Genomic DNA, 21097 nt, shown 5'->3' with positions numbered 1-21097 from the left:
TCCAATATCGGGTACTTGCTACGAAGAGCCTAAGTCTAGGAAGCAACGCGACTTGGAGTACGCGAAGCGGATGGCTGGGCATGCCAAGCTTCACATGTGAAAAGGGTCCAGAGGTCACCCCGTAACACTCTGTTTCTAGTTCCCTTCAACCCCTAAACCCCTCTTTCCTTATCGAATCTTAATACAATACTATTAGATCTATACCTCTTATCTCTATCTAAGTAGGACAAGGACTCGTATCTAGAAGGCATATAAACAAGTCCTATACTCCCCTATATAAGAGAGCAATAGTATACTTACATTCCTAATTAGTCTAAGCTAAGTGCAATCTTATCCTAAATTCTTAATTAGTCGAAGCTATTACTTAGTTACTAATTACTAGTTGTATAGTATACTTACCTATACTTTACTTCTTTATTAATTAAAACCAGTACGTCTATATATAATTTTCCTACTTACTACCTCCCTTAAGCATCCCTAAAAACAACCGCAATAGCAAGTCTAACGCCGGTATTATTATTCTTATTAGTAGCCTACTTCGGAACTATAACAACTTTATACAGTACCTTATTCCTGATCGCATTGTAGTAATTCGCAAACGCGAAAAACTTACTCCTAAGATTCGGACTCCATATGAATCTCTTAAACCCTTGAGACCTACGTTCAAACGTTAAAACTTTGTCGAAAGGTTGTTTCATCTCGTTGTAGTTCTCTCGCGCAATGACCTAGAATTCTTTGTTTTGGATGTTAGTGAGGAAGACGGCTTGCAGGTTTTTGGTTTTGGGTCCTGCGATGCGGATGAAATTTTGGAGACCGAGTTCGTTAAGGGGGATGTGGCCTCGGACGTCGTTGTTGGCTTTTTTGAAGGCGATTGAGTAGACGATGGAATTTCCGTCGGTGTTGTAGGAACTTCTGTTGACGACTTGGCCTTTTTGGTTTCCCACGGTAATTTCGTGCACCTGTTGATTTTTGATTGGGAAGCCTACGTCTGAGGATCGGAAAGAAAGTGGTTCCCGGTCTATATCGCTGGTCATGACTACGTGAGTGCGGAAGTTGTAGTCTGGGATGTTGCGGCCGTCGATGAAGGCTTGGTTCGGAGGGTACTTGATCAGTTCGTCTTGCGTTTGGACGATTTTAGTATCTTCTGATTTGCTTTTGATGATGGCCTCGTACATGTCGAGTTGCTCGCGGCCGTGGGTTTCGTAGTGTGACATTGGTTTCGGATGTTCGCCTCGGCCTTCACCGTTACCTGGATTCGTATCGATGCCTAGAGGCCTCCAGTCGGGTTTTGCTGGTGACGGTGGGGTACGTGGCAGCGACACAGGTCGAGGAGGTGGACGAGCAGGTGGTACTGGAGCAACTCTAGATCCTGAGGCACCTGAAGGCACCCTTGGTCCAGGGAACGGTGGTGCTTTTGGTGGAGTGAATCCTCGGATGCTCAGAAGGATGTCATTATACTTGTCAGAATAGCTCGATCTATGTTCAGCGGCAGGATGCTAAAGACTCTCGTCTTGGGGATCAGCCTTGATTGGTGCTCCTGAAGCGAGATAAGGGGTGATTCCAGCCGCTGCGGCGAGTAGAACGGCCGTCTTGGTATTGAAGACCTTCATATTGCTGGAGAGATGATATCAGGTGTAGAATCCAGAAGTATGTACTAAGGGCCGTGAGAAATGGGAACAGAGATGACTATCGCAATATCAATGCAAAGAGCTTCCACTCCTACTGAATGCCAGTCCTGTTATACCATTCTCGATACATGGTTATACGATCTCGTCGATCACATGCTTGAGAAGAGCTTTGATTAGAAAAATTGTGGCACGGAAAGCTGAAGGGTCCCTCGTCGCGTATCCTCTGGCTGTGATGGACCGTACGGCGTAAACTGAGCCTGGGGCAACAGTAGAACCTATTCCTGAACTAGGGGCGCAGCAATCCAATAGCGCATGATAAGAGCAACTGTGTCTCTATATGGATCGACAGCCAGTGCCTCCATGTTACATGAGAGTGTACCACCATTGTAGTGCTCCAGGCGATCTTGAAGTATCGATACATGCAAGTCAGAGGCGGTAGAATGGACAAGCAAGCGCAAGGCCTGTCCACCCAATGCAGTCAAGCGCTGACGAGGATTCAATGATCCCAGACGATGGTATCTTCCTGGTAGGGTGTGCGCCGTTCACATTTTCGAACTTGTGCGGCGTTTGTCTCCGTCATGGGACGACATTCATCGAGGAGCTGGTCGATTCGTTGTAAGTAGTCAGCACCAACACGGGCCATACTAACAATATAGTTAAGGAACAGAGAGATACTACCTTTTTAAGGGGCAGTGCCTTGCGCGCTCGGGTGTCGTACATCGTCGCTGTCGCTCGTACCTCGCTGCTTCTAGTACTCACTTCGCTCGCAACCTTGAAGCTCGCCTCGCTTGTCTGAAGCTCAGGCAAATAGACTAAGAGATCGACTGGGGCTTTACGTCGCAATCTTCGTGCTCGTGGCGCTAATAAGGATCCGGGGCATCTTAGTATTACCGACCACCCAGGTGATGATGTGCGCGACATCTGTGAGCATCCGAACTCGTATGGCTGGAATATCGTCTCTACGGCGCAGAAGCTGTATTGTGACATGGAGTCCAAGCAGCTGTATCATGTCTGCGACGGTCAGACTTTCGAAGAAAATTGTTTCGACATGTGCAATAAGACCATCGTGCCAAAGCACGGGATCGTAGCACGGGATGCTGTCGTCGCTCAGACTCCTCGCAAAGAATATACGTCTGAGGCGCACTGGCAGGTCTAGCTTACGAAAGGAAGTATCTTCGACCAGGATCCTGGATCAATTACAATCATTTTAGAGTTGATTTGAAACCACACCTCGTTCTTTTTCCAGATATAAGCCATATGGACCCCACAAGCCATTGCAAAGCTTCGATGTAGCCGTCGATCTCGTTGAATCTCTTGAGCTGATCAGGCGGGGCAAGGGCTCGGATCGCCGAATGGACTATCTCCAGAAGGTGCGCACACAAGCCCAGTGCTTCCTTGAGCGAAAGAGCAGCAGTAGGCTTGGAGCTTCGCCGAGCTGCATGTCTTGCGGAAAGCACAAGGTGTGCTAGTGTCGCCGTTGGCTAGGAGCAATGAGTGAGGTTTTCTTTGAAGGCTCTATGTCCGCCGATTAGGTACTTACGTGCTACACAATTTGTCGCAACAACCTGGTCCCCAGTCTCAGGGCAACAGAATGCCGTTGAACCTTCGTGGAAACATGGTCCGTCGCGGCGGATGAGGTCGTCTGGGGTGGGAGTAGCAGACGCAAAGAAGGCTGACAGGACGATGAGAGATAGAGTGTACTTCATGGTGCTTGTGTGGATCGTTCTGTGGAGTTCAAAGAGAAGTTTGCTGTTCTGCGTAAGTCGTGCTGTAGGATTCCGGCAATTTGAAGGGGAAATGGCCAGTATATATCATGCTCAGGACCCGTGGGGTGGCGACCAGCGCTATTTCCATTTCGTACAAGTCGAAGCCAGTACTGTTGAAAATACTTGTATTCATGCCGGATGCCGAGGGGTGATCCGCCAAGCTTGAATTCACTTGACGCCGTTCGGCAGCCACTAATCAGATTCGGCACGATCTGCCTATCTGATCCGAGGTCCTTGCCGGAGCTTTCCAACCATACACACTCTCTTCGGTCATGCTCTCTGTCGGGCGATATAGCTCGCGCGGTTTGGTGTGGTTGAGTTTCCTTTGCTCCTCATTCAGCCTGAGCCGAGCACAGGCTTGTTTCGAAGCCTTGAGTGGTCGATGCCATTGCTAAGTTGCCAATTGCTGGTAGCACTGCCTAGGAGCTCCGATTCAGCTCTAGGCCCTGCTGTCTCATCACGACGCTGCTCATGTAAAGCATGATCGCCTGGGGCCAATTTAGTGTTGCTGGACCGCGTGTTGGTCAATTACTGCAACGATGTTTACGTGCCCCTTAGATGTCGCAATATCGCGAGCCAGGCGACCCACAGAGTCGGTTAGCTTAGGATCCCCTTGGTTAACTCGTTGGCTGTCGGCGTTCATCGGCAAAACAGGGATCAACCCCTACAGTGTCCACTTAGTTAGCATATGGAAGCCGCTCTGCAGGTGAATAGACAAGGCTCAATTGGACTCGCTTGTAACAGCGCTTTGCCTCTTCTAGCTGTCGCCGCTCTCGGAGACTGAATACTGACTCTTGAAGGTTCAGTCCGCGAAGTCTAACCTACTAGGTCAGCAGCTAGGTTAGCAGCTAGAATGGACCGCTTCTAAGCTACTGTTATCGATAGCGTAGAGGCTAATAAAGAAGACAACAACTAAGGGTAGCTATAACAGGTTAAAGAGGCTTATAGTGACCCTATTAAGTACGATAAGTACGTGCACTTACAGACTAAGGGTCCAATTCTTAAGAGGGCAACAAATGCGGCGCCTCGAGGGTCTGACTAGGAGCTATATAATACTAGCAACGAGGACGATATAATCGAGACTGTTAGCACCGACAACCGAGCCGGTAGCCTCTATTATCCGACAGAAGACGACCTATAGGAAGACCTATTTGAGCTATTAGAGGTCAATAAGCGCTAGCGGAGGGTTAACTTGCCTGCCTACCTATAAGGCGACCTCTCGGAGGTTAATAACGTATAGTATAAGTTCTTTAACCTCTTGTAGACTAATAAGGTTATAGACCGGCTAGTGAAGTATACTAACGAGTATGCAGAGACCCGAGAAGAGTTCAAATTAGACAAGGCTAGAAACCCCCGAATTGGCCGCAATAGGGAACCTAAGATTGTTATATCTAGTTACCCTTGGAAATTAGTAGGGCGTGAAGATATAATAATCTTCGTAGCCCTTATTATCTATATGTTAGCGATCCAAATGGCCGACAAGTCGGATTACTAGAGGGACGACAAATACTAGCTAGTCTACGCAATCGCTAAATATATAAGTAAGTAGCGCTTCCGACAGATTAAGGCCGCTCTACAGTATAGAAGTCCTATTCTAAGAGGCTCTGGATTGCCTACGTAGGCGTGGATATTGCTATTAGCCGACCTATTGCGAGACAGGTTCAAGAGTATTGTTATACCTAGAACTAATGTATCGCTTAACGAGTCTATAATCCGGTTTATAGGGCGGTCTAGTCACATTATAATAATACGAGGCAAGCCGACGCCTATCGGATACTATGTCCTTTGCCTATACGAAGGTGGATACCTGTATTCCTTCTTATTCTCAAGCCCTCGAAAGCAACACTCTTAGGAAGCCGAAACAGACGAATTCGTAACCGGGGTCCTCGAGCGGCCGGTTGTCGTTCGTAAGCAGCTTACTAGCGCTGAAATACTAGACCGTACGAAGGAGAGTAATAAGAGGCGTCGAGACAGGCTTAATAGCCTTACGAGGGGTAGTAGTTGTAATAGAATAAGTAGTGTCTACGAGGTTAATAAAATAAAAGTCGACTTCTACGCACCTGCACCTACACCTGCCTCGCGAGGCGCTAACTAGTCGGAAAGCACGGAAAGCTCGGAAAGCGCCGTAAGCGAGCCTAGTAGCATACAGTCGACCAACTACGCCTACGGAGTTAATCTTAGCGCAAGGCTAAGCCCGCTAAGAATCGCTGTTCTTCGACTATTGCTATAACTTCCATTCTAAATACACTACTTCTACGTCTTTATAGACAATCTATTTAATAACGTTGTCCTGTTCGCTATTCTAAAGCATCTCGGAATTGCTGCGACCGGCACTATACGATCCGGTTCCTTATCGTAGCCTTAGAGAGGCGCCAAATTCGAGAAGTTAGGTTAGCTTCTAAAAAATGGAAAGCGGAAGAAATTAACGTTTCCACTACTAAATCGCAAGACGACTCGTTTCCCATTCGATACCCTGCTATATAAGGTAATTTATAGTGTAGCGGCGGTTGTCTAGCAGGACAGAAATCTCGTTTAGTTCCTTACAAACGCTATTGATCCTCGAAGCCGAGAAAATCGCCTTAGGGCACGACTACGAGCCTGCAATAACGCCTTTATCGATAACTACGTACGACCTTACTAGAAAGAAGAGCGAGAACTTAAGTTATTGCTAAGCATCGCCGCTCGCTATAATAATAGTATAGGTAGCGTAGATATCTACGATTAGCTCCGGTTCTACTATTCCTCTTAGTATAAGTCGCGGAAGGGCTAGTACCCTCTTTTCTACTTCCTACTTAATGCCGCTATTGTAAACGTATACATACTCCTTCGAGGCGATAAGGCTAATAAAGACTTTACTTACTAACGCGAGTTTAGAGTTAAATTAGCGTAGCAAATAGTCTAGAAGGCACAGAACGAGAAGAATACTCGCCTAGCGGTAGAGGCGGCGGATAGGGCTCTTCGTACACCAACTCCACTACCCCCTAGAAGCTAGGGTTAGTTCATCGTAGGTCACCGCTATAATAGCAGTAGAAAGCGATCTAAGCGACATTAGATTAGGAAGGGCGATAGCCTTCCTGCAGCGGAAGAAGCAAGGCGCCTCGCTCGTAGCGGTAACGCTATCTATACGCGGAAGTCTGTTCTAGCAATGTAGCGTTGCTATCTCTGCAAGTACGTAAGGACCGCTTAGGGTCTTAAATACTAGCCTCTCGGACGTATATAAGAATACTAGACTACAATGGCTTGCTTATATTGCGGTCCTATAGCACTATGCAATCTATGCGACTTAATATAGCACAATAAGGCTAATCTATAGTCCTTCTTCGAGAGCTTGAGACTTAACCCTAATAATGCCTCGAGCGCCGCTAGCGGTTAACGACAGTCGCTATTGCTTCTATATTGGACTCGGAGACTACATTCAAGGCATACTGCTGCTTTACGAGTGCGGCAATCGTCTCGCGAAGGTAAGCAACCTCGCGCTAAAGCGCCTTAAACTCCGATCTCTTAATAGTAACAACAACCGTTGCCTTACTTTGAGAGCCTTCTTCGGCAGAGCTAGCAGCTACTATAGGCGACTCCTTAGCCTCCTTCTTCTATAGAAGGTTTACGTCTACTCTTAAGTCCTTTACTGCCTCTACGAGGAGGTTAACCTTCGCTATAAGTAGACTAATATTGAACTACTTCTTAAGTAGACTCGGCGGTTCAATTAGTACTCGGAGTATGTCCTTACTAAGCTAATAGCGACTTAGTCGACGGCGTGTACGAGACAGCCGAGACTCGGTTATCGTTAGTAGTAGTAGCTAATTAGTTATTAGAAGGTCTCAATCTATATGTATAGTCTATTGTCTATATACCTGTCTCGATAGCGTGCTTAGCGCTTCTATTATGCCTTCTTCTATACCTTGTTGTAGACCTTCACTTGCTAAGGTTTGATAACTGCAGAGCCTTTAGCTAACAAGGACGACTCGTGAAGGTGTCGGCTTCTTAACCTTGAGCTCCACTACGGCTGAATCCGAGCCCCAATCGGACAGCTTCGCTGTTCGAGGGGCGATGCAGGTTTGTATGGCACTACACCGGATTTAGCATGGAAAGTGGAACCTGACAAGGGGATTGCCAGGGTGGGTGTTCGACGGACTTAACCACGGAGGCGGTTAAGGGGATCTGCGCCGCGCTCAAGCAAATAAGTCACAACATCCAGCTTGCCAAGCTCTGCTGCTTTATGCAGAGCGGTTCCCATTCCGTATGGCTTGTTGTATGTCCATGAGGTTCTACAGTTCTCGAACATGCGAGCATTCACTGAAAGACCGAATGCTAGTAGCATGTCGATGATAGCTAGCTGATCAGGTGACCCCCTCTCCACTGCAAAATGCAGCAGCTGCCCAAAGCGCGTGTCGCCGCCGCATTGGAGCATCAGCTTGATAGTGCTTAACGACCCTCGGCAGATTGCAGCAGACAAAGGAGTGATATCCCAAGCACATCGTGCGTTTGGATCAGCACCATGCCTTATGAGCCATCGAGTCAATTCTTCGCTCCCAGCGATGCTTCTAATCGGAATTGTCACCAATGCTCTGCCCAGCGAAATGAGTCTGACTTACGCGAGTATTGGCGGCTTTTCTCGGCTCGAACAAGAGTCGATCGTCCATCCGTTGTCAAGCAACACCTGAAATACAGCCGTAGACCGGACATTGAGCAGGGCTCCAGCGGCAAAAAACACTTGGAGTGTATGCCTAGGTGTCAGGGTCCATCACGTGCCTGATGCCTGAGGCTGCAACTGCTATACTCTATCTTCGGACTTCTATATAGATTAGTCCTTCTTCTAATACATTAGTTACATTAAGTGGTTATAAGCCCCCTACGTTTCTAACGCATTCTATACGTATTCTAATAGTTAATCCGACTACTACGTAGATAGCGCTCGTTACTAAAAATTGCGCTAGCACTATTATCGTCGCCGCTACCCTCGCCGCCCTCGAGTGTTCTAGTAGGTGCTAGTCCGACTCGAGTCGGTTACTATCCGTATTAGCTGTCCGCTATACCGGTTTCTAATATTAGTATTAGCTGTCCGCTATACTAGAATATAGGCGCGCCTATCGGCCGCCCCTTAAGACAAAGTCTATAGTTTCTATATCGCCGTCGCTGTCCGTAATAGCTCCCCCTATAACTACTAACGCTTATATAAGCAACATCCCTAAGCTAAAGAATAAGGAGAATTATCTAGTATAGGCCTACGCCGCTAAAGGCGCCCTTAAAGGTATATCGGTCTAGCGCTATATATAAGGCATCCGCTAGCGACCCCTTTCTAAGGCCTCTAGTAAGTCTTCTAAGGAGTTTGAAGACCGCTAAGATAAATAGGACTCTAAAGATTAAACAGCGCGTACCTAGATCTTTGCTAATTGTATTAGTAATATTTAACAATTACTGCTTAGTCTATCTATATCCTAGGAAGTATAGGACTTCCTTAAGAAGAAATACACTAGTAAAGGTGGGTCTACTAAATTTATGCTCTACTAGGAATATATTACCCTTCGGTATAATAGCAAGGACATTAAGAAGTTCTGCAATAATTACAAGAAGAAGCTTAGTGCCTTAAAGGATACTAAATTAGCTATTAGCTAGTATTAGGCTGTCTATATATTCATTATGCAGATCTCTCTATTCTACGAGGCTTTCGTACAGATACGCCGTAAGCAAATACGCGCCTTAGAGTACACTATTAATAACAATACCCTTAACAACATTATTAGCGCGTTGCTTAATAAGAATGTAGCTTAACTGAACTAGGCCTAATATAATAGTTTCTTCGGTCTCTAGCGCTAACAATAGCAAGGTAGCAATAGTAATAGCAACGGTCGAGGTAACTCGAACCGTAGCGGCCGTAGTAGCCGCGGAAATAGCAACAATAGTCGTAGTCGTAGTAGAAACAGCTAGAATAGTTAGAATCGCGAGAAGTGCTTATACTACTAAGGCGCTTACCTATCCGATCGGTACTATACCAAATACCCTTACCTAAAGGAAGAAGACCGTCTTCGTCGCGAGAAGTAGAAGGCTAAGAAGAAGTAACAATAGGCGTTAACTGCTTAGTAGCAACAGTAGCCGTCTAGTTAGGGTAGTTAAAATGGTACTTAGGGGCTGTATACGGCTAATGCTACCCCGGGGGTGTTATTAGACCTAAACTACAATTACGCCTTTACTATAAGCGCTACTATAGTTACTGTTAGCGACTAGGTTTCTACGGCTCTCACGGCTAGCACTCGTACTACTAATTAGGTTATCGACTTAGGTACTAGTATATATATAGTCAATAACCCCTTACTACTTATTAAATATAAAGGCTGCTACATTCCTATCCGGTTTAGTAGCAACACGAAGCACGCTACGATAGTTAGTATAGCTTAAACTAAGGTTGTCAATAAGCGTAGTGTTAGCAATATAAAGCTGTCTAATACGCTGTATATTCCAGGTCTAGCAGCTAACCTTCTATCTACTAAGAAGCTTGCCGACAAGGGTTGTTTCTACCGAAATAATAAGCGTATCCTGTTTACGATAGTAGAGGGCAATAAGGTCACTGTCGCTCAGACATACCGTAAAAATGGTCTTCCCTACCTCTATATACTAACCTCTAGTCTAGATAGTGAAGTGGTTGCCCTTCTGTCGAAGAAGGGGGTGCCTATAGGCACTATAGACGAGTAGCATCTGCGATATAGCTATATTCATCACCGTAAGCTGCTAAGAATAGAATCTGAGGGTCAGATTGTTATTACTAGTACTAAGAAGGACTTCCGCAACTGCATTGCCTATCGTATAGCTATATCATATAAGGAGTACAATCGGCTGCTACGCGTACGACCATCTACGATCTATTATATTGTCTGTATAGATATAGTTACTATTACCAATCCTAGTCTGTTGCAGGAGCGCTATTTTACACTGTTCACATGCGCTAAGTTAGGCTATCGACACGAATATGCTAGCACGCTTAAGTTAGGGGCTGCAGTAGCTATTAAGGACTATCGTATACATATCCGTACACAGACTAGTTATTCAATCCCAATCTACCGCCTCGATAGAGAGGGTGAATACGGCGGAAATTAGCTATTAAGCTAGGCTCGAGACGAGGGCATTGTACTGTAGATTACGGCTCCTTATTCTTCTACTTAGAATAGCCTTACTAAGATTAGCAATTATATCGTATATACGACTACGAGAAAGATAATACTGCAGGCTAACCTTCCTAAGTTCCTATAGCTATATACTATTACCTCCGCTATATAGGTCCTTAATATTACGCTAACCGCTAACGGAGGAAGCCTATATACTATTATCGCTAAGGAGCTCAATTGGTTACGAATACAGCCGCGTCTTTAGCACCTTCGAGCGTATAGCTATACGTTAATTGCCTACGATTACAGTATTGCTCGTAGAAAGAAGATAGACAGCAGAGGCCTAGTTAGCAAGCTAGTTAGCTATACTAAGGGCTCTATAGACTCTAGAAAGTACATAATCTACCTGCCTAATTAGCGCAAGGTTATCGCTTCTAAGGATGTTCAGTTTATTAAGTTAGATAGTGACCTTCTACTTCTAAATAGTATAGATCCGTACACTAACCCTAATAACCCTTCTAAAAGCGAGTTTATCAGCATTGAGTCTATTATGCCGGCTCTGTTTAATGCTATAAGCAACGAGCCTCCGCCCCTATTAGAAGCCGCTAGTATAGTCTAGCAACTTCTAGCTTAGCAAGAAGAACAACCTCTAGAAGGGCTAGTGCAGGACTTAGCCGACGAGGTTGTTAGTCTATTGCTAATCGAGGACGACCTTCTAGACGTTTAACTACTAGTATCGAGTAATAAGGATAGTTTCTAGTCCGCTAAGGAACAGCCTGTATATAATCCATAGGCTAAGAAAGGTAAGCCTAGTTAGTTGCCTAAGTTTGAGCGGCCAACCGAGACTAGTAGTCGTTCTATACGCAAGACACGAAGCAATAAGAGCGCTCGTAAACTGTTGCGTAGCTATCTAGCTAATACTAGTATTAAGCGCTCTACGCGCCGCAATATAGCTAACATGCCGATAGCCTATGTTAAGGGTTTCATAGCTTCCTATTACATTGCTAAACAGTCTAATAGAGACACTATCCCTATTCCGAAGAGCTATAAGGAGGCGACTTAGTCACTATATTAGCTATAGTAGAAGGAGGCCTATAAGGCTAAGTACAAGTCACTAATTGACAACTATATATAGGTTTATATATCTCGGTTAGAGGTGCTAGAAGGCAGGAAGGTTGTCCGTAGCCGATAGGTGTTTACTATCAAGCGTAATGCTAATAGCAATCTAAGCCGGTTTAAGGCTCGTTAGGTCGTCCGTAGCTTTATATAGGTTAAAGGACAGGATTATAACGAGACCTATACGGCTGTCGCTAAGCCATCTACGCTGCGAGCACTGTTTAGCTTGATTGCTTATTACGACTTAGAGGCTAAACAGTATAATATCCTAACTGCCTTCCTTAATGCCCTTATCGGCGACAAGCACAAGATCTACGTTAAACAGCTACACGGTTTTGAGGACCGTAGTAGCAAGGGCATAGTTTGCCTATTACTAAAGGCACTATATAGTCTAAAGCAGTTACTAATGCTATAGTATAAAGAGCTTTGGAAGTACTTAAAGAGCCTGAACTTTGTACTAATAATAACTAACGTATATGTGTTTAAACACGTTGTTAGCGGCTCGATTATCGTTATCTACGTCGATAATATAATCATTATCGCCTACAGCCTGTTAGCACTAGAAGCCGTTACTTAGATACTAAAGGACCGATTTAGCATGCGAGAACTTAGTAACCTATACTACTATCTCGGCATAAGGATCATCCGTGACCGCAACTAACGTACTATCTATATCGTTTAGGATGCCTATCTAAATAGGCTTAGTGAGAAATATAGTATGCGTAGCCGTATCGGTCTAGCTACTCTAATAGCGCCTCGCTATATTAAGACGTCTATTCAACGCGCACCTAAGGGCTATACAGCTAGTACCGCCTTTAAGACTTAGTATTAAGAAGGTGTTAGTAAGGCACTGTAGCTAGCCATAATTATACGACCTAATGCTTGCTATACTGCAGGCCTATTATTACGATTTATCTCCAACCCTACTAAAGAGCATTATGCCGCGCTCCTTTAGCTAATTAAGTACCTAGTTAGTACCCTTAGTCGTAGTATACGCTTTCAAGGCAATTAGAACGAGGCTAACGACCTCAAATTCGCTAGATACTGTAACGCCTTATAGGCTAATAATCTAGTCACTCGTCGCTCTACGGGCGGCTTCTACTTTACTATTGCAGGCGGACCTCTATTATATAAGTCCGGCCGCTAGACACTCGTTACACTATTATCAACTAAAGCTAAGTATATTCAACTTACTATAGGGGCTAAGGAAGCAGTTGCCTTAGCTCGCTTATTAAAGGAAATTAGTTATAAGGGCTATATTCTTCTAGTTACGCTCTACGAGGACAATTAGTCCGCTATCGCTATTACTAAGTCTACTATTAATAGCCGTACGAAGCATATAGATGCTCGTATCTACTACATTCGAGAGAAGATTACTAATAGTACTATTGTCGTCTAATAGGTTAGCACACATAATTAGATAGCCGATAGCTTTACTAAGCCGCTTAATAAGACTAAGTACGGCCGCTTTATTAAACAACTAAACCTAGTAGATTGCAAGGCCGCTATTAAGAACGCTACGAAGCTAGCTGCTAAATACTAAGGAGGGCCTTTGTTTACTTTGTCTAACCTAAGAGTAGTCCAGTTTGTTTACCTGTTTCTGCTTACCTAATACCCCTTGTTTGCTTTGCTAACAGAATGGCTATTGTGTTGTTTGTTTCATTCTATAGCGATATATACGTGCTAAGGGGGTAACTTAGAGTATATGCCTAGGTATTAGGGTCCATTACGTACCTAATGCCTGAGGCTACAACTGCTGCACTCTATCTTCGGACTTCTACATAGATTAGTCCTTCTTCTAATACATCAGTTACATCAAGTAAAACTTGCTTGAGGGAAATTTCTCGCACAAGAACTGAAGCATTCCAGGACGCTGGTAGTTGATGGTTGACGAAAACGCTCCTGCTGTATAATTCTCGGCCGCATAGTGTTCGTCAGGTGCACACACAAGGCGGCAGAAAGTAGGAAAATCCCCCGCTGAGCATGCTTGCGCGAGCTTGACTTGACCGATCGGCAAAAGACTTTGGAATGGATCTCCATCGGTCTCAGCTGGTGGATTATTCTGCTGATTGTGAGCCCGCACGGCGTCCAGTTGTAATCTTACAGCCATCTGACAGAAGCTTTGCTCCCGACTAGCCTGGTCTACAGATGTGAGACTCGACATTGTCTCCATCACGGAAGCCAAATGAGTTCGATCCGCGAACGCACCACACAAAGCGTCTTCAACGCTCATCGAACCAGATCGTGGAGGATGACAGGAAAGGAAACGTAAAATTTCGTAGTGAAGGCCACGAGCGGCCCAGTACATCGCTCCCGCGTATGAGTTTACTTGCTTGTGCGAGATTAGAAGCCGCACCATTGAAAAATGACCGTTTCGGCAAGCATCCTCAAGATGAACATCCAAGCTACCCGGGTGTTGGAACTGCGAAGTATTGCCAAGGATAAGCTGTGCCACGCAGATAGATCCATTCGCCGCCACGATTCGAAGAGTCTCAGCCCAAAACTCGTTGCTGAATGCGACTTCGAGAGCAACACCATGCGTATGAAGCAATTCAAAGATGGCTAGCACAGTGCTGTTCTGAGATGCTAGGGCGGCGCTCTTCAGGGCCGGGCCAAAGCAGTGAGAAGGCGACAAATCCGTGAACAGTCTCTCTATCTCGGCCCACAGTCGTGGGCAGAACAAAGCAGCTCTCCCACGTTCGGCGGCGTGCTCGAGGGACATGATAAGCCGGGATATCGCCAAGTTCCGGTGCGACCGCAGAGTAGCCCTTAAAATGAGATAGAAAACGTCCACCCCTGCGTGAGATCCAGCGACGACTAAGGTATCACCAAACCACGTTGTTCGGCCAGAAGCATTAGCTCCGAGCTCCATGAAAGCCTGCACATCGGAAGCCCGGTTCAGGAAAACTGCTGCAGCAAGTGCATTGTCGAGGAGACGAGCTGCATTTCTTTCACACGAAGTCCCAGTCGGAACCAGATCCTGAACAATTCGGGACAACGGAAGCTGGTCTAGCGCGAGGCGTACGAAGGCGCGCTCGTATAGGTCCTCTGCAGCTCCCTCGATCGTAGTTCTAGTCACCTGTACCGAGCGGAGAATCTCTCGAGTCAGCGGTCGCCACTCGCCCTTGATTTTCAATTTTGAAGTAAGAAGCCCTTCAAGCATGGTCTTACTTATGTGATGGTGTCGTGAAATATGGCTTGGGCTTTGTTCATCGGGATTCTCGAATGTGGGCAAGCCATAGATGGCGTCCAGAAGGCATTGGTCAAACCTCTTGCATACGCGCCTAAGAAGAGCCGACTGGCGTATCCCAGTACAATACAACAAATGCTCGCATACGAGAGCTAGTATTTCGATAGGTAGGTCGTGTAGCATCTTGAAGGTGCCAAGATGATAAAGAGCGCGGAAGGTGCAACTCGCAGGGTCGAGCCCAGTCTCCTAACTCCGTAGTTGTAACGTTACGAGTCTTGGCGCCGAGAACTAGTATAGAAACGTAAATAGAGAGTTTGGTTAAATGGAAAATAAAATTACTAAAAGTCTAGGTAGTAGTATAAAAAGAAGAATAGAAAAGATAATAGGTTATTTAAAATTAAAATAGTAGATAGTAGGCTCCTATATCTTATATATACCTATTATCCTCTATTTCTAAGTCTAAAATAATAGATATCTAGTTCTAATTAAAAGGAGCAATTCTATATATTTATTTAGTATCTATAGAATTATTAAAAAAAAACTAAGAAAAGGAAACTTTTATTTTTTACTATAAAAATCTTAAAGTATAAACTATTTTATTTAAAGGGGAATAAAGTCGATTGCTTTTATATAAAGGAGTAAATAATATAGTTATCTATAAACAGCCCCTTTTAATATCGTATTACGTAATGCAATCTACTAAACTATACGCGATACTTCGGCTTCCTTTTATTTACGTATTAATATTACAGATCTCCGAGGTGCGGCCTCTAAGCGTTATATATACTCGCTGCTACTATACAGATCTTTAGAACCGTTCTAGATCCTAATTAACGCGTTCGGCAACGAAGTAAAACGCGTAGGAATATATATCTACCTACGAGATACGTATAGCTAAGTCGAGCTTCGGTCTCTTTAAGTATAGGACAAAATCGTATAGGGTAGTAGTGTTAAATAGCTAGATAGCAGACAGTTAGCTTATATTCGTAGACGATACCGGTCTGCGGCACGTTTAGCGTAGCCTTATATATAGTCTATACTACTACGATCCCTCGCTTTTCTATCTTACTCGCTAACGTTATAGGTTCTACTATGCGCTAAAAACTAATTATCTTAGACTAAGATATCTAAGGCCCTATCTACTTATAATAGGTTATAGTATAACCTAACCGTAGATTATAACAACTCTTCTAATAACTAACCTGTCTTATATAATAACGATTATTAAATCGTAGGTTATCGCTATGCTCGTAAACTCGCTAAGATTATGCTATATATAGTATAATTAGTATAACTAACTCTCGAGGAGCTTTCTGGGCTATCCGTACGCCCTATAGACTTCCGGTATAGCGCCGTAGTATCTACCTCTTTCTACGTTCTATAAAAGTATAAAAGTAGCTATATAGCAGTCGACGAGGTATAGGACGGCGGAGGTAACTAAACGAGGTACGATAGAGCGATTACTAGCGGTCGTATTATCGGTAAGCGCCGTTGCTAGTACGATACCGTTGTTACTCGAAGAACTACCTAAATTGCGCTGCCGTATAATATATCGACCGTTAGGACGAAGGTCGGTTTAAATAGACCGCAATAAGACAGAAAGCGAGGCATTTCGGGTACTAAATAGTCCGCCGAAGTACTATTACGAGCGTACGAGGTTAAAGCAACCGGTATTACGCGCGTTAGTAGATAAGCTACGGAAGAATAGTTTAGAAGGCAATAATAGAAACAAATACTCTATTAAGTTACGAGTTATCCTCTTTCTTATTATAGTCGGATATAATAGGAGCCTTAGCAACCTCGCTAACGACTTTAGTATAGCAAGAGAGATACTAAGAAGGATAATTTATACCGTATCGCGCTGTTTGTATCGTATAGCGAAGTAATAGATTAAATTGCTATAGAAGGACGATAAACCGCTATAGTCTAAGGGTACCAACAGTAGCAAGTTCTAGCTATACTTTAAGGGCGTTATAGGCGCTATCGACGGTACCTTATTAATAGCTAGTCTACCGAAGATTAATAGTAATCTATAGCGTTATCGGAAGGGCTATATTATACAGAATATAATAGCCGTATACGACTCGTCCTTACGCTTCTTATATATAATACCTAGATACGAAGGGTTAGTAACGGATAGTACTATATTAAGGAAGGCCTACTAGTTAGGCTTCGACGTACTAGATAGCTACTTCTATCTTACGGACGGTAGATATTCCTTTAAGGATCTACGGCTCTTAGTTCTATATTAGAAGATACGATATTACCTCTACGAGTAAAGCGAGGCGGAAGAACGACCGACTAATTATCGAGAGATTTACAACCTCCGCTATACTTAGCTTCGTAACTATATCGAGAGAGTGTTTAGCGTTATAAATAGGCGGTTTAGACTTATTAAGGAGGGACTAAATAGCTAGCCGATTACCTAATAAAGTCGCTTTGTCGTCGCTTATTATATTATCTATAATTTTATCCTATTCGATAGTCGATAACCGCTATCTTTAGAGCTAGGCCTCCTTCTAACTAATACTAAATTAAATGCCGCTCGAGAGGCCGATACGATAGCGGAGGTTTACGCTAATAATAGGCGCTACGCCGAAGAGGTTAAGGATAAAAGTTACGCTAACTATCGTAATAGAATCGCGAGGTAGATATATACTGAATACGACGGTAATTAGGTAAGAACTAGACTTAATATAAGGGCGTAGAGGTAGGAGGTACTACTTAGAGTACGGCGAAGGATATAATAGGGTTTAGTAGATACCTATAGAATATAAAGGCGATATACGGAGTCTAGTTTTTAGTAAGAAACTTAGTATAGATTCGAATTCTAGGCCTAAACCGTATATTAGAGGAATATTACCGTCGCTTCTTCCGCGGATAGGCTCTTCTCTTATCGAAATTATATTAGGATTGAATCCGTAGGTTCTTAGTAAACTTCTAAGATATTAAAGTTTAGGTTAACGGGGTATAGTTTTTTTTTATATAATAGCACTCGTACGTAATTACATTTTGCTAGTAAAAATTAATAATACCTCTATACAAATTAATAGTATAGCCGTTAGCGTATATTTATACCGAAATTCTATCCCTAATCTATAAATTCTCGCGTCGAATAGTACTAAATATATGCTTCTTCTGCTATTTCTAAAGGTTGTTATTAATAACAACCTACTATCTATATCCTAACGGTACGTATCTACCTTCTATCTGCTATAAATATATATTCTAACGGATGTTAGACTTAATATCCGTTAGTATAAATAAGAAGTACTCCTTAAATTACTCCTAGTTTATACTCGAAGCGACCTCGTAATAGTCGAACTCCCTATTCTTCTTTGCGACCTCGCGTACTAACAATATACGATTAGCTATCGGTACGTCTATATTCTTAAAGGTCTTCTTATCTAGTAGCCGCTTTATAACGTTGCTAACGACTAAACTAACCTTAGTAGCGGCTAGCGTATTAGCGCGTTACTCGTCCGCTAATTTCTTCGCTAAAGCACGTTCTTCCTTACTATCCTTTACTACCTCCGCGACTATTAATACTATAGGCTCGAAGGCCTTCTATAACGACTTTATAATAGTTAGATTCTTCTCGTTTATATCCTCCGCCTTCTTATAAACCCGATCGGCCTCCTTCTATATCTTCTTTTAATGCTTTTCCGCCGCCTTAGTAGCGCGTAGTACTATTAATTACTCCTCCGTAAAGGGCGCGGAAGCCGCGCCCTCGGTAGTAACCTCGACCTCCGATTCCTTACTACTACCCTTATTATCCTCGCTCTCCTTACTAAGGGCCTCGTTTATCGCTATATAATCGCTAGTAGCTACTTCTAAGCCAATTAATTCGTCTATAATATCGAAGTGCTCTAGCAATTTATTACGGAAGGAAGTATACCTTAGATTCTCGTCGAAATAAGCGTCTTCTACGTCCGACTCGGCGGTTAGAGGTATACTATTCTAGCTACTTATATACTTTAAGTAAGCAATCTATATACTCTAGTCCTTCTTAATTAACGACTACTTATTCTTTAGGTAGTCCGCGGTACGCTCGGTACTATATTTCTTATTTACTAATATAGCGAGGTCTCGAAGGTTACCTAACTAGAAGTTATTAGTATTAGTGCTACGGCTAATCTTCTTAAACTCGTTTAACTGCTCGAGGAAGTACTCGGTCTACTCTTAAGTCTACTATTATAGCGCTTTACGCTACCTATCTTTATTAATTAGTATTATAGTCGCTATACGCTTCCGAGTCGCCTTTGCCTTTAACGAAGGTATCTTTAATAATAAAGCCTAAGAGGGCTAAGACTTAGTAGATTGAGATACTATATTAGCAAGTATTCGAATAGCTTTAAACTAAGAGGCTAGCTACTCGACTAACTATATATTTCTATAGTAAATATACTATAAACTATACTCGCTAAAGTACTCGTCCTCCCCGCTCCTCGCCCGCCGATTTATTACTACCTACGCCGTTATCGATATTATACTTCTAATAGTAATAAATACTATTAGAAGCTATATAGCCTACTACTATAAAGAGGTAGAGTATAGCTACCGAGCCGGAGGCTTATTATATAGGTCTTAACACCTAGTACTGTCTCATAGATAACCGATTATAAGTCGCTATAATCTGAGCCGCTTATGAGGTTATTATAATCTCTCGGTTTACGCTATAACCTGTTGCAAGTAGACAGGGCCTGAACGTCCATTTTCCGGCATGACTAGGATCCACTGGCTTACCCCAACGCTCATGGTTGGAGCGCTGCTATCCGGCATAGCATTCGCGATAAGACATCACCTTTTCTACAACAGCTTGGATCAAAAGGGGGCACCCGACCCAACCGATGACTTTACTATCGCAGGTTCGAAGGTTGCGAAACAACAATTCAACACCGCTGTAGGCACAGCGTTCGCATTTCTTGTGCGTGCGTGTCTGTTCTCTGCGGTGTCCTCGGCTTACCTCCAAGCGGCAATATGGCACTTTAATGCTGGGACCAAGTCGCCTATCAAAGTATCAGAAGTGGACGTCGTGATGTCTGCACTCGTACATATTGTAAAGCTGGGCTCAGGAGTGTGGTCTCGTCGGCCTCTTCTCGGCTACACAAGTTTCAACTTGGCATCCGAATTGACCTACGTTGCGAGTGCCGCCACAGGCAAAGACTTTCTGTTCAACTACAATGGCCCGAGAAATGCGGTCAACAGGATCGTTGTCGCTACTGCCTCGCAAGGTGCAACCATACAGATGCCTGCCCCTGCTCCAAACTCAACTTGGGAGATTGAAATGCAAAATCCGATCCTGAAGTGTGAACTTCTTCAGGGCGACGTGAAACGAGCTGTCGAAGACAATATCATCAACTATGTACGTGCGACTGATCCTAGCCGACAGACCTACATCGTTGGACCTGGTTACCTTGCATGGCATCCTTTCAACACTACATTTGCTTCTGAGCCTCGAGATTTGGTGCCATTCTTGCGTGGCGGCGCAAACGGAACATACTACTTCAACAACTCGCCCTTTGGACGTCTTGGTCAGAAGTACTATGAAGGTGATCAGCTGTCCATATTCATTGCTGCCACTGGGCCGCTCATGGGTGAAGGCTTGTGTTTGTATAACTAACAGCTAGGCAACGACGTGAGACAAGTGCGCTTGACTACGCTAAACGCGGAGTTGACTATCGATGTAGGGATCCGTAGACGCTAAAGCGGGTACGTCCCGTACGCGAAAGTTTTATTACGCTAGGATCTTCTATTACGCTAAGCGTTACGCGATATCTATACGCGCATCTTTGCGCGTATACTCTCTTCCTTTCTTTCTATAATATACTACTAGTACGTATCTACCCCTAGTCCCTACCCCTATTCCTTTATATATACCTATATATATACGCGACGAGCTAATAAGGCGACTTCGATATCGTAGCTAACCGAGTTCCCCTATACTACTATACCTAAGCCTATAGCTCTATATATACCTCCTAATATACCGTAAGACATTAAGACCGTTGCCTAGAATAATACCCTACTAGAGCAATCTATAAGTATAGAGACTAGGGTATATATCTGCCTATGCTTATACCTATATAGAGCTCCTACCGTAAATATAAGAAGCGCCTCTTATAGGGCGAGTTATTTAGTATACCTAAGATAGAAATCGTAGTATATAATCTCTCTTCTACCTATATAATAGGCTAAACTAATGCCTATAGATCTGCCTAAAGACTAACTAGGAGGCCGTACGCACCTATATAGGTAAGGTAACTTATCGTATGCCGGTAGGATCTAAGAACTTCGGTC

General features: G+C 43.8%; 5 protein-coding genes across 5 annotated transcripts; 1 reads left to right on the top strand and 4 right to left on the bottom strand.

Annotated features, from left to right (window-relative positions):
* Positions 1-725: 725 nt before the first annotated feature.
* MYCFIDRAFT_77963 (uncharacterized protein) lies at positions 726-1214 on the bottom strand (the record flags this gene model as incomplete). The annotated part of the gene is made up of 1 exon (XM_007930727.1): positions 726-1214. One exon carries the CDS (start codon positions 1212-1214, stop codon positions 726-728), a length of 489 nt encoding a protein of 162 aa, XP_007928918.1.
* A 1096-nt stretch (positions 1215-2310) lies between these two features.
* On the bottom strand, positions 2311-4037 carry MYCFIDRAFT_177169 (uncharacterized protein; the record flags this gene model as incomplete). The annotated part of the gene is made up of 13 exons (XM_007931033.1): positions 2311-2353; positions 2388-2426; positions 2454-2488; positions 2527-2815; positions 2859-2985; positions 3009-3053; positions 3086-3132; positions 3178-3205; positions 3232-3396; positions 3453-3614; positions 3647-3785; positions 3856-3882; positions 3909-4037. The coding sequence occupies 13 exons, from the start codon at positions 4035-4037 to the stop codon at positions 2311-2313; spliced, it is 1275 nt and encodes a 424-aa protein (XP_007929224.1).
* Positions 4038-7286: 3249 nt separating this feature from the next.
* Positions 7287-9971, bottom strand: MYCFIDRAFT_177167 (uncharacterized protein; the record flags this gene model as incomplete). The annotated part of the gene is made up of 8 exons (XM_007931032.1): positions 7287-7313; positions 7348-7427; positions 7466-7489; positions 7535-7915; positions 7953-8010; positions 8052-8104; positions 8140-8150; positions 9958-9971. The coding sequence occupies 8 exons, from the start codon at positions 9969-9971 to the stop codon at positions 7287-7289; spliced, it is 648 nt and encodes a 215-aa protein (XP_007929223.1).
* A 3446-nt stretch (positions 9972-13417) lies between these two features.
* Positions 13418-14942, bottom strand: MYCFIDRAFT_177166 (uncharacterized protein; the record flags this gene model as incomplete). The annotated part of the gene is made up of 2 exons (XM_007931031.1): positions 13418-14878; positions 14907-14942. The coding sequence occupies 2 exons, from the start codon at positions 14940-14942 to the stop codon at positions 13418-13420; spliced, it is 1497 nt and encodes a 498-aa protein (XP_007929222.1).
* Positions 14943-19520: 4578 nt separating this feature from the next.
* On the top strand, positions 19521-20420 carry MYCFIDRAFT_77962 (uncharacterized protein; the record flags this gene model as incomplete). Its single annotated transcript, XM_007930726.1, has 1 exon — positions 19521-20420. One exon carries the CDS (start codon positions 19521-19523, stop codon positions 20418-20420), a length of 900 nt encoding a protein of 299 aa, XP_007928917.1.
* Positions 20421-21097: the final 677 nt, after the last annotated feature.

The sequence above is a fragment of the Pseudocercospora fijiensis genome (genome assembly GCF_000340215.1).
Source record: "Pseudocercospora fijiensis CIRAD86 unplaced genomic scaffold MYCFIscaffold_7, whole genome shotgun sequence".
NCBI classification, from domain to species: Eukaryota; Fungi; Ascomycota; class Dothideomycetes; order Mycosphaerellales; family Mycosphaerellaceae; genus Pseudocercospora; species Pseudocercospora fijiensis.
Note: the sequence above shows the minus strand (reverse complement) of the source record. Positions and strands in the feature narration are given on the sequence as shown.